Source organism: Synchiropus splendidus, chromosome 1, assembly GCF_027744825.2.
Source record: "Synchiropus splendidus isolate RoL2022-P1 chromosome 1, RoL_Sspl_1.0, whole genome shotgun sequence".
In the NCBI taxonomy this organism is placed as follows: Eukaryota; Metazoa; Chordata; class Actinopteri; order Syngnathiformes; family Callionymidae; genus Synchiropus; species Synchiropus splendidus.
Genome location: NC_071334.1, coordinates 12,003,335 through 12,020,439, shown reverse-complemented (window position 1 = coordinate 12,020,439; position 17,105 = coordinate 12,003,335). Strand labels below are relative to the sequence as shown.

Below are 17,105 nucleotides of genomic sequence, written 5' to 3'. Positions count from 1 at the left end.
CAGGTCAACTTATTTCAGGCTTCTTTTTCTTCTTTTGCTCTTGGCATTTTCCCACCAGGGCTTGCCACCTTTGCCTATCTTCCTTCCTAATTCCTTTGTCTGCAGTGCCTTCTGCCTCTTCTTCTGTTCCGTCCCCGTCAAGTACCATTCAGATTGATTTAAGTGAAAATGACAAGAGATTTTAGTTCCAGCTGAACGCACAGCACCACTAATCCCAACTGAGCCAAGGTTAACTATTTAAATGGGTCAGGAAAATGACCCCCGGTGATGCGAAGCGAGTCGAGATTTATGGTATCTCTTGGCAAATTCTGCGGTGGTGAAACACTGCATAGAGCTGTATTTGAAACCTGTGTTTCCCCCCCAAAACCACAATTAGACACAAGCTTTTTTTCCATGGTTCAGTTTCTGCCATTTTTAGCATCGACCGCTCTTTTACCTCTCTTTGACGCAGTGTTTTGTTTGTCGGGAAGCAGCATCGCATATGGAGCTATGAAAACTTCACATGGAAAGACAATGTAGTGATGCATGTATGGTGGCACCGGGAGCTCTTCAGTCCTTCCGGTTCAGTTGTCCGTAGTAAAAGAAGTGGCAAAGCTGAGAGGTAGCCAGGAGCCGTACGCAGCGATTGTGCCGACCGATCTCCTAGTTTAAACTAGGATCCAGAATCAACCTGGTGACTCACACTCCATTCAGCAGAAGCCTGGATTAAACTAGCAAGTTTCTAATGAAATGTAATATTGAGGAGACTCTGTTGTCTTAGTATTACAAGAATCTGACAAATAAATCTAATCTAATCTAATCTAATCTAATGATAGATGTGGAGTATCTAAAGCATCAGCGGAGAAGGCCCCGACTAACTTAGCAACTATGCTAAGTTAGTCGGGGCCTTGTCAGCATTGTCACAAGTCACAAAACAGGTTTGTTCACTGCAGACATCAGCTAAGACCAAGGAACACACATAGTGCATCAGGTTACACACGCAACTCGTCGACTAGTCCTATAGATTCTATACATTCTACTGACCTCCCTGCTGAAAAATGTGTTCTGCTCCATCGCCGCCTGTCTGTTCTCTATCATAAATTTCTCTTCCATTTCACATAGGGTGGAAGCGCTGCAGTCTTGATGGGAATCAAAGCTTGAGGATCGCTCAAAATATTCCCGACTGTTTTCAGTTTTTGGTCTCTATTCAACACAAATCCTGTCATGTTTGGCTTCGCCTGCAGTGTGTGAAAACACACAAAGAACCTTCTTATCATAGTGAATAGTCGTCAAGGCAACATCTTAAACCAAACACGATTTACAAACATGCAGCAGCTCAAATGTTAAACATCGATTGTCTAAGGCCAAACGTGTTCACAAACTCATCATGGATTTTGTCACCATGAACTTGGCAACCGTCTATCAACCTCTAAGTCAGATTCTGTTTCCAGCTAGGGCAGGTTTATTCTGACCTCTTTGCTCATTGAAAGGGTGAGCAGGTTCAAGGAAGTGAGAGCGGTGTATTATATATTATAAGATTTCCTAATTCTGCTCCACGATGGCAAGCTTCATTTGTGTTGTGGCGGGTTTAGTAACTGCAGCTGCATATAGAATCGCAAGAGTGGCAAAGTTAGGAAATAAGTGAGGAAATGTCTTAGCAAAAGGGAAACATTTCTTCAACAAGGTGAAAGACTTTTAAGTCTAGAGAAGTTCATTCTGTAGCGAGGCAACAACACCGAGTCATGAAGCGTCATCAGAGCATGTCAGACTCGGACAGGATGTTGGAAGAGCTCAGGACATGACTGAGAATAAAACAGGAAGTGAAATGCAAAAGCAGCTGGAGCAACAGTAACTTTTTGCTGGTTGAGTTAGAGGCAGCAAAAGCATTTTTGGTCTGTTGGCGTTTCGTATGTTTTACTTTATATAAACATGTGTAAGTCAATTTAAAGAGACTCTGACCTGAGAATTTGTAAAAATGAAGAGTCATCATTAACTGCTGTGTATAGTTCTGCCACTGTGCGACAGCATTATTTTGTTTCATGCTCAGTCATATTTTCCCTCTTCTCTTCTTTCCAATGCTTCATCCCACATTCTGAATTCCCTCTCTACCTCCCACCCATGTTCCCTCTGAAGTCAGATACAGAGTTCTGGGACAAGATGCAAGCGGAGTGGGAAGAGCTCGCTCGGCGAAATTGGTTAACGGAGAACGAGCAAGCGCAGATTCCATCGTCTGTGTCTCCACATGAGAAGGTCAATATTGTCTGCTCCTTGTGTGAATGCGTGGGAATCATGAGATGATGAGCCATGAGATGATCATTCATCTGTCAGTGGAGGAGCCCAGATGCCTGCAGCACAGCTCCAGTTCTGAGTCCTTCATCTGCCTGTCCGACTGAATCACTGAAAAAAATAGGTTCCAATGACAAAGATTTTCAAACATGTTTGGAAGAAGCCGGAGTTGAATCTGCTCAGTCAAGTTGAGCCGCAGCCAGTTGGCCGCGAAGGCAAGATCTCGATTGCGTTTTCATTCGAAGCCAAACACTTAGAGAAGCCCCGGCAGAGGATCTGAGACTTCAATCCAACTTAACCGGGTCAACTTTTCGCCCAGGGAATCAAAAAACCGCACTCAAGCAGGTTTCACGTGTACCTCTCAAATCAGTGAAAACAAAACCACTTTGGAACCACTGGAGAAAAGTGTTGATGAATATATGAAAATACAAAATATGCTCTTGACCAGCTGTTGATGTGTTACAGGTTTTTCCTGTCAGGTTTATTGCCAGTTGCGGGCAAACCTTTTACCAGTGATGGGCAGATGGGGCTTCATGAAACACTGTCCTTTTTTTCACAGCCCAGTAGGTTGAACATAATGTGAGCCTTATATGATATGGTTGTTCAAACCTAAAGTTTTTACAGCAGAGAGCGCCATCTAGTGGACTCTGAAAATGAGGACACTGTTTCATGAAGCCTCATCAGTCCATCACTACCTTTTACACATAAAGGGACTTTTCAAAATCCGAAGTGATTTTTTTTTAAACCCCACATCTGATGATAAAACCAGGTGCCTCCCACCAATTGTGAAGCTCCTCCTCCAAGTCTGAAATCTTGTGAGCTAAAACAAAAACAATTTGCAACATGAAAATACATCAGTTGGTGTTATTATCTGTTTTGTTAAGGGAAAAATCTCGAAATAAACATCAGAGTACTAAATAACAGGAACACATCCGCTGCTCACAGAGCTACAACTTGACCCCAAATGTTCCTCCTGAGTTTCCTTGTCTCTCTGTCAGATGGCTTGTTGATCAATTGTATTCTGTTCACAATCCACGTTCGGGGAGGATCAGCTCTCACCACAGGCACCAAGATTGTTGGTCGTAAATATTGTTTAATATTTATGATTGTCCTGACCGTTTTCAGAGCCAGGTCAAATTCACACCTCAGACATAAGGCTTCTCTGATGGCACAATCTTAAAAGAGTTCAGATTACTTTCGATCCTCCTCAGAACTTTACCATCAATGATCTTGAAGGAGTAAAATTGGGACAAAAACAGCCCAATTATAAGTAAGTGTTTGGCCCCTAATGTATGAAAGTAACTGCAAGGATGAAGAAGCCCATCGCTCCACCGACCTTCTTATATAAGAGCCAAGCAGAAGAGCGGGGCTCCTTGATTGATCCCAGCGCAAGAATTCTTAAACCACTCTCAAAGTCATCCAGCATCTGCACACCAGGGTCATTACAGTTGAAAAATGCAAAGTTTAACATTTAAAGCGAACAGACCAACCCTGAGGAGCTATGCTGTGAAGCAGCTAAGATCGATTCCTGCTGCTGGAGGTTTGAGTAAATATACGGCACAGGACAGTGGCGGTGGAAACAAAACGCACTGTCTGACTGTCCCCACTCCTGTTTTTTCTCTCTCTCTCTCTCTTCCGGCCGACAGGGTTATTACTTCCACACCGATAATCCCTATAAGGACTTGCCAAACGCCTTTGAAGAAGGGTTGAAGAAGTCTCGGGAGGGAGACTTGCCCAATGCTGTGCTTATGCTGGAGGCAGCGGTTCTGCAAGACCCTCACGACTCAGAGGTGAATACATCGAGTCGACATGAATTCTCAGAGCGTGTGGAGCTGTTTATGCTAAAAGCGCTGGGAAAATTAACCAAAAAATAAGGTTTTAGTAAATGTTTGTTACTTTTTAATAGGGATGTACCGATACCACTCACCAGTACCAGTACTGACATTTGAGTACAGAGCGAGTAACTAATAATACAATAGCAATCATTTGATGTTTTTTGTACCAAATCTGCTTATTAAAAATAATTTAAAAACCTGATTTGTGATAAACTGCAGAAAATGAACTCAAAAATATTACCTTTTGTTTTTTTTTTTACAATTATAAAAAGATGTTTTCTTGAACAGAATGGACACAAACTGAATAAACAAACAGTAGTAGATCTTGTTGAAGCGGATTCAAAGACTGCTCACTATTTTCATCTCGTTGTTCTTGTGGAGAGCTAATTCCTCTCTTGACTTCTAAAGCTGTTTTCAGCAAATATTGCAGATTTATTGTTATTTCCTCCCAAAATAAGCGACCCCATTACAGGTTGGTGGTGGAGTCCATGCCTTTACTCAGCAGTAGAATCCTCTGGAATATATAAAAATGTGCCAGTTATTCAGAAGAGAGGATTATCCAGCAGTGTATGGAACTAATGCGATTCCTCCTCTCCTCCAAGGCCGCTTAGTGACTTATTGCACCAAAGTGAAGACCCCAAATCATCCCGATATGAATCCTCTGAATTCTAAAAGAGCATTGATTTTATCTCTTACTTTCTTCTGAGAGGAGAAAATTCCCGTCATTACTGGTCTAGAACCAAACTGATGCATGACGGCAGCTCAAGCTAAGGCTTGGGCACAATAAATGGAATATTTTTCTGGGGTAAAGTTGCTTGTTTTCATCCAAATTTCTTCAGACGAATTATTAAAAGTCACTGGAATGTTGAGTGGGCACCTACACCAGGGGTGGGCAATTCAATTTAAAGGGGCCAGGTTATATACTGTGACCACAGAGAGGTGCTGTCCAACCCAAAAGAAAGGAGGGTAAGTGAAAAATGAAAATAAAGAAAATGTCAGTTTGTTGTGTTTTACTTAATCTAAACCATATTCAATTTCAATATTCTCAATGCGTCTCATACATTTCTGATTCCTGGTGTATTTTAAGGAACAAGAAATACTCCTAAAATAGTCAACGGAGAAGACAAACAAAATAAAACAAGGAACTTGTGTTTCAGTTGCACCATAATAAACAAAAAACAATGCACAAGACAAAAATGTCAGAAACATTCCGACATGATCCCTTTTATAGTTTTGCTCTGACTCCAGGAGGGCCACATAAATACAGTCAAAGGGCTGCATTTGGCCCCCGGGCTGCACTTTGCACAGGTCTGACCTACACTGTTTCCTGAAGCCTCATTTTTGTGTTGAACACTTTTCATGCAAACTTTTTGACCTGACTAGAAGTGGAATCACAAAATAAATATCTGTTTTCAACGCTGACCTGAAGCTTCCCTGCTGTGTACTAATGAAAGAGAGGTTCTCTGCAGGCTTGGCAAGTTTTGGGAACAACACAGGCTGAGAATGAGAATGAGCAGGCTGCGATTGTTTCCCTGCAAAGGTAAGAAAATATATTTGTATAATTTTGCCTTTAAAAAGGAAAATCATGTTATGAAGTTAAGATTTCTAAGGAGTGTTGGCCCTGTCATTTTTCACCTTATTGGCCTCACGTGATGCTGTAGTCCGCGACACACTAGAAGCTTTTGTATTCCTGCGTCTCACCCAGTAGGTTACTAAGCGCTGGTGACCTGGCGATATATGTATGTATGTTGCCCACAGATGACGGACCTTTTGATTTGGATTTGAGGAGTGCTGTGTTCCATGTGACAAACTCTCTTCTCCTCTCACTTTATATGTTTGTCCTCACTCTTGTCATGGACAACAGTGTTATTGTATTGTAAGTGTTATTGGGGTTTAAGTTAGTGGCAAGTCATTGTATCCACTTCGGCGGCAGCAGCTACAGTGAAGATGGATTCAACCAAGTCCACTTAATACAACGGCCAGTTTTCCATTATACAGGGGTAGAACTGGATGTCAATGGAAACACAGCCGTTCTAAGGAGAGCGGGATATTTGACCTGATTTTTCGAACCTCCTACAGCCTGGTTCTTGAATACGAGCCGTAGGGGGCGATGACAGTGTCTACGTGATTGGGCAAAAGAGCAGGGTGTGTTGGTGAGCACTGAGCTCAAACGCAAACATGACTCTCAAACTGCTCTTCCAGAGAGTCGACCAAGTGATGTCACAACCAAACCATCCATGATGGAGAGTGAATGAGACTGAGGGATGGAAAATTCAAGTTTAAAAAAGATGACTGCTCTGGCCCTGGCACTCACTTTGGTGGACTCACAGTCGAATTGAGAGAAACACACTGAGCTAGTTAGGGAATTTCAACTCTTGGCATGCAGACTGATAAAATCACACAAGCATTTACATTACTTCCTGTTATGAAGCATTTGGTTGAAACTCTTCCCTAATTTTTGGGCCTCAAACAAATCTTCAGGTTCTGCTGAGGGAGTGTTTTTAATCCGTCTATGATGTAACAACTCCATCTGTCTGTGCTGTGAAGTCAGATTAGATGTTTGCTTGGCGCTGGTCCTGGAGCCTCTCCAGTGGCACCAGTTCTCACAGGTATATTCCATATTTTGTTTCACTGTTTCAATTGGCAGTTTGATGAAAGCGTTTAGCTGTTTATTCGACAGTGGAGGAAAACATCACCTTGGTCGAGAGTCTGTCTCTGAGAAAGCATATGCTCTTGGCTTCAGTTTTATATTCAGTCTCTTCAACTGGCAAATAAAAACACAACACAAATCCAGTTCTGGCTCTAGGTATCTGTTGCATGTGAACTGAAATGCTTCAGTATAATTGAAATTTCAGGGAACTTCAGCGGCAGTCAGCTGGCATCCAATAGTTTGGACTTAAGCTAAATCTTGTTTTGGCTTGGTTAATTAATCCGAAATGTTAATGAAGCTCTGAGGGGGATTTTAGCGCTCAGCCTTCACATGATATTCGTGGTCATGCAGCATTCAAACAGAAAAGTTTTTTTGTTTTGAGAGTAAATATTTGTTGTGACAATCCTGTCAACAGGATGGTGAAGCCTTCAGAAGTGTGTCACTTGTAACGCCTGCCAAAGCACAGAGCGCTACCTGGGTTGCTCTCGTGGTCTCTTCGAAATCCTCCCTGCTCATGCCAACAAACACACAGGCCCCTCTAGTTTTGTCTTGTGTCGTTGCCTACAGTGAGTCGAGTGGTTCCTACTAGGTGAAGAATTTTCTGTTCACATCCCTGATTCAGTTTTTGCTTTGTTTTGTGAGCAAGACTTAATAATAGTCTTTAGCGTACACGCTGAGTTGACAACTCACCAGATGCAAATCCCTCACCACGCCCGCCGAGCCATGCAAACCCATGCTGTCGGCACTGAGTCACCACGCACGACTTCTGCTGCCAGTGATGACCATCACAGCCCCTTTTGCAGGATTCCCCCTCACATGCTCTCCCATGTGCAGGTGTTTGGAGCTGCACCCCAATAACCTCCCAGCTCTCATGGCGTTGGCGGTGAGCCTGACCAACACCGGGATGCGCTACGACGCGTGCGAGGCCTTGCTCCGCTGGCTCAGACACAATCCAAAGTACAAGCAGCTTCTCAAGGGCAAAACTCACTTGAATGGATCCCCGAGCTCACAACGACGGCTGTCTCATGCTCCCAACACCGGCAGACATGAAAGGTACGTTTAAATCCCCACAGGCCTTTTATGTGTACAACTGCCATTCATCAGACTTCTACAGTGGAACATTAAAACCTAAAGATTTTACTTGCATTCAGTCAGTCAGTACTTTCTGAAGTGTATATCACGAGTGTTTCAGTAGTTTTTTTTGCTTGTTTACAAGTGTTTTTCAACAGCTTTCTAGTCTGCAAATCTCTCTATATTCACCCTTTTCCCTGTGACCTTCTATGAACATCAGTTAGCACGCAACATCCCTCCTCGCTCTCCTCGCCGCTCGCTCAGCATCCTTAAGTCACGCTAATCCTCATCCCGATGTGTGTGTGCGTGTCCGCAGCACGCTGTTGCCCGAGGTCAAAGAGCTCTTCCTTGAAGCAGTCCAGCTGAATTCCGAGAGTATCGACCCGGATTTGCAGACGGGCCTCGGGGTGCTGTACAACCTCAGCAGCGAATTCAACAAAGCAGTGGAGGCCTTTAATACGGCGCTGTCGGTGCGGCCAGAGGTAACACCCCACTCCACCCCCAATACCTCCCATGAGCTTCAGCACGGTGAAGAGAAGATCTGTGGGGAAGTGTAAAACTTTTATGGAGGCCACGATAAAAAGCACATTGTCACTCTATGATCAAAGATTTATGGAGGAGCAATAAGAACAGTGCTCTCACATTGCTAATTCAACAAACTGTGAAACAGCGTCTGTGTGACTGAAGGCCACAGAGACAGGAAGTGAAGGAGCAGGAAATAGGATCAGCAACTCCAAGTCTGATGTTAAGACAAAGCAGCACTCGTGAGCAAAACCACAAAAGAAATGCATGTTTTCATCGCTCATTACTTTTCAAAATTCTAATAGAAACTCACGAGTTATTTAGCTTTGATATTTTTCAATTGGATTCTTCAAATAAATGAAGCTCATTTTATTTATTTTTTTGACAATATATTTATTGATACATGAGAGCAAAAATATACATCTCAATGATCAATATCGTCTTTTCTCTATTTTTTCCAACCCCAACAGTATTACAACAAAGAAATTATGTCAATAACATTGCAATAAAAAAATGGCAAAATTAAGAAAATAAAAATTGTAAACAGTCAAACACACACACACACACAAAAAAAAACACATAGAAAAAAATTAATAAATTCACTCCTACTGCGTGACAATCCTAGTCTTGTATAAAAGAAGACATTGTGAATCATAGCAATAATACATGAAGGGAGATTACAGTCTGGTTGCAGCGTAGCTGATAAAGAGGAGCCACAACTTATCAAATTTGTCGGTGGAACCTCTTAAAAGAAAGCAAAGTTTTTCCAGTTTCCAATGTTGAATAACATCTCATAGCCACCATTTATAACTGGGGGACAAGGATTTTTCCAGTTCAGCTATATGAGTCTACGGGTAATGAACAGAGTAAACACTGCCATTCTGTATTTAATACCCTGAAGTGGACAGTTATTGCTGTGGATCCCAAATAGGGTAGTGAAGCTCATTTTAATGGTAGTTTTTGTTCCACCAATATTATTTATTGATTTTTAGAGGTTACAGACAGGAGAGAGTTTCTAGCATAAATCACTCAGGATGAAAAGTCCCACTGTAGGATGCTTGGTTTTATAAAGTCATTGCAGTGACGGCTCCATTGTGTGATATAAAGCGTGTGGCAGCTGTTGGACTCCAGCTGTCGCCGTATTAAGCCATTGATATAGACCCTGCGCTTCACACGATTCATGAGCAGACTGTATGTCAGAGATGGAACGTCGAATCATTCTGTCCACCGCAGGGACGTCTCAGCGGCTGGCCGCTTTTATGGCTTTGAATTTAGTGGCGGGCTGAAGTGTGCGTGCTGCAGAAATGGTCAAGAGGAAGAGATCAAAATATATGCATCACGATCGATGACAAATGAGCTGTTGGTCTTTAATGCTGGGAACTCAGCTCTTCTCCCCTGCAGTTCCAGTCACAGACAATATGGCGGCATGTGGCGTTCAGAGCCAAACCAGAACGTCGCAGATAAAGGGAATAAAGTTGTGTATTTGGGGATACATTCTTTAGGAAGTGGCAGTTAAACAGAGAGTGATCCATGAACTCCTGACTGGAGGGACCCATCCTGTCAGGATATTAACGGTCTGACAACTACGTGGAAGATACTTCACATCCTCGAGATGCTAATGTTGTTAATTGTGCACTTAGGCAAGCGCACAGAGACGAATCAACAATCACTCCAGTCGGAAAATGACAAACTCCTCATTTGCCTCCGCGTCTCCGTCATGCAAATCGCAGCGTAATCCCCCCACTGTCCCAGGACGACGTGAACATTACTGACTGTGAAATCCAACCTCCCACATTTGACTTGGTAATGTCTGCTCTCCTGCTGCAAAAAAAATGGCCCGGAACAGCGAGGGAGATAATGGTGTCCCACTGTTGGGCTTATTCAAAGATGAAGAAGGCTGTTCTCTGGCCGACCGTGACCTCCGTGTGTGCCTGCAGGTACGCGCTGCAACAAGGGCGCACGGGGTGTGATGTAACTCAACTTCAGATCAGCCTTGTTAGCTGCTTCCTGTGAGACACAGTAGCTGTAGTGCTTCAGTGTTTGGCTGAGAACATCATCTAGTTTCCCTCACTGAAGCGTTGTCCTTGTGACCACCTTAATAATCTGAAACTATAAGTGACGGAATAGTGAAATTAACAGATGCGCTGAGGATTTGAGGTCTCTTCCTCCCGCTGGTGCCATCAACACTGGTGTAATGGATACATTTGAGGAGTATCTAGGGCTGGGACTTTTGTGCAGATAAACTTCCTTTTATAGGGAGCCTTTTTCACCACTTCATGCAATGTGATGGCATCACCCAAACATCCATGATACAGGAGACAAAATGAATTGAGCTAATGGGTTAAATATTTCAATTTAAAAACGTCATGCTCGAAGCACTTCATGTAGCAGACATTTTGCTAATCTCTAGGACACTTCCATCCTGGTCTTTAAGATTACACGTCGATACTCAACTGAAATTGTCCATTCTGGACTCAATGATAAAATCTGAATCAGAATCAGAAAACTTAATAAATCCCAAAGGAAATTATTTTTCGTAACATGCACTGTACCCAACATATCACAATAAAATAGAAATAATATTATAAAGTGCAAAAAGCAATACAAAAGATCTTAGAAACAATGTGCAAGAAAAGGCAGATTCAAGAACAGAATGAACAGAACATCATGCCAAAGAATCCTTCACTGTTACTTTTTCAGAGGTGAATTGTACAGTTTTATTGCCACAGGAAGAAAGGACCTCATGTGGCACTCAGTCTTTGAGATGCGTGGTCTCAATCTTTTGGTCCGTGTGCTACTTTATTGGACCAGGGGCTCACGGAGGGGGTGGGTGATGTTGTCCAGGATGCTCCTTAGTTTCAGGATTATGGGTTATGGAGGATCCTTGACTCCATAACCAAGGAGTCCAGTTTCACCCCCACCACATCACCAGCTTTGCGGATGAGTCTGTTGAGTCTGTTAGTGTCCGCCACCCTTAAAATCTGCTGCCCCAGACCTGAGCCTCCTCAAGAAGTCGAGACGACTCTGTCCTCTTTGGTAAAGGGCCTCAGTGTTCCGATCCCAGTCCAGTTTATTGTCTATGAGGATATTTATAGTCCTCAACCAAAATAATGCCATTAATTGCAATAAATTCCTTGTAAACGTAATACTTATTAAAAAGTAATAAGCGGGAAAAGTTCAATTTTTCCCGCTGCAAGCTGCTCAAGTATCAACACTCTGTTTTCCCAGGACTACTTATTGTGGAATCGTCTTGGTGCCACGCTGGCAAACGGGGACCGGAGTGAAGAGGCGGTGGAGGCTTACACCCGGGCGCTCGAACTGCAGCCAGGTTTCATCAGATCCCGCTACAACCTGGGCATCAGCTGCATCAACCTGGGAGCCCACAGGTGAGAAGTATGACTTGAAAGTCACGCTTGATCTCATGCGGTAGCATTATTATAGTTGGAGAACAAGTATCTCATGAGAATATCGAGGGCCTGTTGACACAACTCCCACTTCCTGTCTTCTCTCAGGGAGGCAGCGAGCAACTTCCTGACCGCCCTGAGCCTTCAAAGGAAAAGCCAGAGTCGCCAGCAGTCCCACCAGGTGATGTCAGGAAACATCTGGGCGGCGCTGAGGATAGCTTTATCCATGATGGACCAGCCTGAACTCTTTCAAGCCGCAAACATTGGGGACCTGGATCTGCTCATGCGCGCCTTCAACTTGGACATTTGAGGATGGGCGCGTAGCAACTTTAGAATCCTAGAATTCCCTTTCTTCTTTGCTTGATAGCCAGAAGTCCCAAGTGCACACATCAGAATGGATGTACCTGCCTAGACAGTTATTTATGCACATTCAGTTGACCCTGGATACTTTTTTTTTTTTTTTTTTTTTTCCGGGGACCTCGGAGTCCTGAGGATGGGTTCTTCCAAGTGCTTGGTGGTGGATTTGGCCTGCACTTTGTGATTTCCCTCAAGAGCACAAGAACAGGCAACGATTGTACGAGCAATGCCTTAGAGAATATATCAATTAAAAAACGGACTCATCTAGTAGAGCAGAACCAGGAGACAGGCAGAGAGTTGGAGAAGAAGCTGTTTGCACAGAAGAGACGGGCAAAACCGTCCTCATCAATTTCCCTTTCAAAGACTCTCCCATCCTTGTGAGCGGATGATGGACGGCAACACCTACCCTGGAAATATACATTCTGCTCCTGGCTTCTTTTGATTTCCTCGACAGAGAATAATGATACTGCATGAAGAAGCATTTTCTTTTCTCAGAACAATTCTTATATTATCAAATTAACATATTTTAGAAGTTTCCCTTTTGCACTTTGCAGCAAAACAACTTCCTCAATGCAAGTGGAATGTGCAAGCCAGGTTGTAAAGCCTTACTTAAATGCATGTGGATATTTATTTATTTATACTATTTTTACGACAAACAAAAAAATACAGACCCTTTTTTAGACTTTTTCCTTTAAGTAACTGCTGTCTTATGAACTTGAAAACTTCCACAGCCAGCTTTTTCTTTGCTCTCAGATGGTGTGTTTTTGAATTGTTCCCAGTGTTTCATCCGCTCGGAGACACATACATAATAGCTGGCTGGCATCAGTTAATCCCTGTGATCCAAAATATCTCGTATCCCTTTACTCTGTAGCCAGAGATGCTTAAGTGCAAGCAGCCACACTTGCAAAGGCGTAAACAACTCTCAAGACAATGGCTAAGTTGGGCGGAAGAATGTCAAAATATTCATATCCCACCTTTAAGTGTTTGAAGGGGGGAGCACAACAGCGCAGGTGTATGGACGGCCAAGAACGTGCGAGATAACTGCTAACTGTGGTTAAAACTCGATGTAGACAGGAGGAAAAGGTCATTCACCAACGGTTTGTTCGGAGTCATTTTGGCTGGAAAACATGACTGCACTTGGCTACACATTATCTTAATGCTTTCTGATGCACAAGCTCTAGCAGGGGATCATTATCTCTGTGTACTATTTATATTTTCTAAGGGTCAGACTTCAGATCAAAGTACACAAATCAAAACTTTTATCAACATACATAATGTCCACATATTTTTGTCGAGTTTTAACGGTTGTATCACCCCGGTGGAGTTGTGTGTGGGGGAAAAAAGGTGCCCATAGCCCTCTTTTCAATGTTAGCTACCAAAGCTGAGTCTATCGAAGTGTTGAAAGCGTCATCTAGTCATGGAGAAGAGCATTCACCTGACCATAGCAAGGGAAATTAAGCTGCAAATGCTTTAAACAGTCTGTCATTTAATGATCGACTGAAACCCTACAGCGCACAGCGCACTGTTGTTAGGCACTTCCAGTGGCATCACAAGGTGGTGGCAGCATTTTACCCACTTATGAGGACCGTATCAGAATCTCAAGGTATTTTATGATAGTATATGAAAATGAAATTCCATTGAATTTCCGTTGCATACATGGAATGAAAACCCAGTATTTATTGTTTGGATTGGTCGAGGTTGAGGTCTGTGAGACTCTAAAGTTAGTGTCTCATGAAGTTGTTGGACTCCATGGTTGCCAGTCTCAAACATCAGAGCTGAACTGGTCTGCTGCTACACAGCCCAACATGAGTATCAGTACATATGAGTGATGTCCGTGTCCAGAGGAACCGAATGAATGAGTTGAGATTCACGACAGGACTGGTCATAATGTATTGGCAAATTAGTTCACACTTATCATTCTATTGTTCATAATGACAACAGTATGATTAAACTCACATCACGGCTGTTAAAAGCCTCGTAGAAAGAAGATTTTCATCCTGCTTTCATCTTAGCCCACTATGCAAAAGGTCATGTTCCTTGTTGCTGTTCCAAAATTGTCCTGTCTTTCGCTGTGGACCAGAAGAACGTGGTGTTGTAGAGAATGTTATCAGCGGCAGCCTACAAGGCAGCACTGACACCATGAATCGCCCTCACTGTTTTATGAAAGGCTTTGTTCGCAAGTACGTGTGGTATTACTGCCATGGTTTTCAAACTAAGTCGCGTCCTGCGACCCAGCACTAGTTTTTAGGGAGAGTGATTGTGAGTCACGAGGCACTAAAAGGGGCGACCATAGAGACCAACCAATAAGGTGGCAAATGCTGGCAGCCATTGTTGTGGGGCCGACCTCGATCCAAAAATGATTTCAAATTCATTCTCACACGCACCTTTTTCTTTCAACTAAAATGAGTCTGAAATCCACCTCTTATTTCCCTGCTCAATCATATGTTGGGTTTCTCCAACAATGTTGCCGGACGATCGGTTTGTACGAAACCTCCTTGTTGAACCTTTAAAAACCTGCTCACAGACTGGCTGTGCATTTACACTGTTAGTGGACTGACCAGCTGTGAACTTCAGAGGGTGAACTGGGCCAACTGCGCAAACCTCTTGTGTCTTTTGAGTGTCCAGTATCTCCCTCTTCTGCGTGGCAACACATCATTATAGTCCTCAAAACCTCTGAGAAAATGTGACTTCTGAGTCCATTTTCAGCTGTTCACCTTTATGAAGGCACTTTTTCTGACAAACCTTTGCATCTCTAAAGACACTGTAGCTGCAATGTTTTGTTTTGTTTTTTTAAGGAAACTGCGCAATTTGAAAAGCTGGCTATGTTATTTGGGACCTTCTCAGGTGACCAGCCAAAAGTGAAGCATGCTTCTGAGGAACAGTGGAAGGTCGATCGCATGTTAGATCATCTGTTATTGTTGATTTAGAATGCTGCTTTTCTATGTATGCATGAACTGCTTCCTCTTTCTTTCACCCGGAAAGAAGAGAATGAAATTACCATGATGTTTCCCGGCAATATTTCAACGATGCACTGATGTAACTGAGGAAATTTCATGTACATATATCCACAGCCTTCTTGCGTTCATATAGCGGGGCAGTGTGTGACAGACGGCTCCACGCGAGTACCTTTCTGAATGGCTCTGCTTTTGAGTTTCCATTTTGTGTTGTACACGGACGCGTGTCAGAGGGAGAAGGGGCGGTAGCGGTTTGTAAAGATGAGAAATAACTGACGTATTATCTGCCCACCATAACAGAGCTGTGTCCCGACTGGGGTTTCATCAAGACACTGCACGACTGATTCCAAAATTCTGACTTGAGCGGCGTTCCTTGAGGTTGAAAATCGACCTTGGCTCATGCACTAGTTCTCAGGTGTTCATTCCAAGAGGGAGCAAATAAAATACATTTGAAGGTTGGCACGCACCTGAACACAAAACCTGTGTGTGGTCTGTGAGCCGTTTCTGTTTCTGTTCCATCTGTGTTATTCTCATGACAATAAGAAACTGTCATCAAGTCCAAGCAAATGTAAATATGTCCTATTTTATAATGTCAGGTTTTTTGGCTTATAATGGCTAATAATGTTGTGACGGCCCTTTTTCCTCTGGCTTGAGCACCAGCACCTCCAAATACCTGTGCATGTGGTTAGACTGTGGTCCATTCGGTCAGTCGTTCAGCCCCTAGGTTGCTCAGCAAGTCTTTGGCTTTCAACTGCTGCAGTACATTATGGGTCTCTTCAGGAAGTGAGCCATGAATTATCACACGCTATGGACCAAATCATAATTAGATATCATACCAGATGCCTGAATTGATCGAGATGCCCGGATCTCAAATCGGAGGATCCCGGATATACACGCTGCTATCATGTCACATAAACATCCTGTCTTCACAACGCTGTTCCGTGAAAGGTAAAAGTGTGGACGCTGCTTTCGGCTTCACTCCCGGTTCACTTCCACAAGCTTAACTAATGATGTCAGAGATGAAAGGCGCAGGAGATTGTAGTGGGTGGCCCCTCACAATGACCCCAACCTGAAAGCAGACCTGAGCATAACGTGAAATAACTTTCGATGGAATACTAGGTGTGTTGGTTTGTGTTTCAGGGATGGAAGGTAGAATCTGAAAACTGCTGTTTGAAGACATTTTTCAACCAAGTCCTCAAATTGGGAAAACTAAACGCCTCTCCTTTTCAACTTCTACCAGAATAGTACATTTGTCTAACCTCAGATGCGCCATGCTGTTAGCCACATTAGCATGTTGGCTCGATTTGCATATTGAATAAACCAAAATCCAATTCAACACTTGTTCTACCGTCTTGTACATGACTAGTCATTGGTCAAGTCTTCATGAGCTGGACGCGGTTCATTGTGTCTCAGTTGTGCTTGGAACTGGAAGATTAGTCCAGTGTAGTCGGACATTGAGAGAATCCTCACCACACCGAGCACGCAATCTAAGATGGCTTCTCTGAACGTAAACAGGAAGTAGAAGTTTTGAACCAATGAAATACGCCAAAAGAAACAAGAAGGTGCTGGTATGCGGTCAAGGCGCGCAAGAGAGTACCTTTCTTGGACGTCACTATCTTATTTTGATAAGTGGAACGTGCAGGACTCGGACGTGACGTCATTCCCAGGTCCAATTTCCGAGGTAACTGGGACGCCAAAGTGCTAAAGGTGTTTTGGTGGATCTGTTTTAAAACAGGCAGCTGAGCGTCAGTACACTACCAAACTTGCTTTGTTGGTTGGAGCTTGTGATGTCATCATTTCCTTCCTTGCTTATCGATCTGTACAAAGTTTCTTTATCCATGCAATTTTGAGATGTTTTGACAAATGAACGTAGAAATGATGTTCTTTCTATACTGCAGTTGCTTTACGGGAACAACTATAACTCATATTACTCTGTATAACCACAACGAAAGCATTAGCACCTTTAAAACGTACAATATGAAAGTAAACTTTTAAAATAAAACTGTTGTTTCACACATCTTTGTCTTGTTTTCTTTAATCAAAACAC

General features: G+C 43.1%; 1 protein-coding gene across 4 annotated transcripts in view; it reads left to right on the top strand.

The window, feature by feature from the left end:
* Window positions 1-17,035, top strand: part of pex5la (peroxisomal biogenesis factor 5-like a) — an 82,023-nt gene extending 64,988 nt beyond the window's left edge. For 3 of the 4 annotated variants that reach the window (XM_053864583.1, XM_053864574.1, XM_053864566.1), the window contains 7 exons: window positions 2,113-2,229; window positions 3,912-4,055; window positions 5,570-5,640; window positions 7,585-7,803; window positions 8,138-8,303; window positions 11,572-11,729; window positions 11,856-17,035. In XM_053864583.1, coding sequence (XP_053720558.1) covers window positions 2,113-2,229; window positions 3,912-4,055; window positions 5,570-5,640; window positions 7,585-7,803; window positions 8,138-8,303; window positions 11,572-11,729; window positions 11,856-12,057 — 1,077 coding nt within the window. In that variant the 3' untranslated portion in view covers window positions 12,058-17,035. The remainder of the gene's footprint in view (window positions 1-2,112; window positions 2,230-3,911; window positions 4,056-5,569; window positions 5,641-7,584; window positions 7,804-8,137; window positions 8,304-11,571; window positions 11,730-11,855) is intronic. The other variant, XM_053864590.1, reaches the window with a different exon arrangement.
* The last annotated feature ends 70 nt before the right edge of the window (window positions 17,036-17,105 follow it).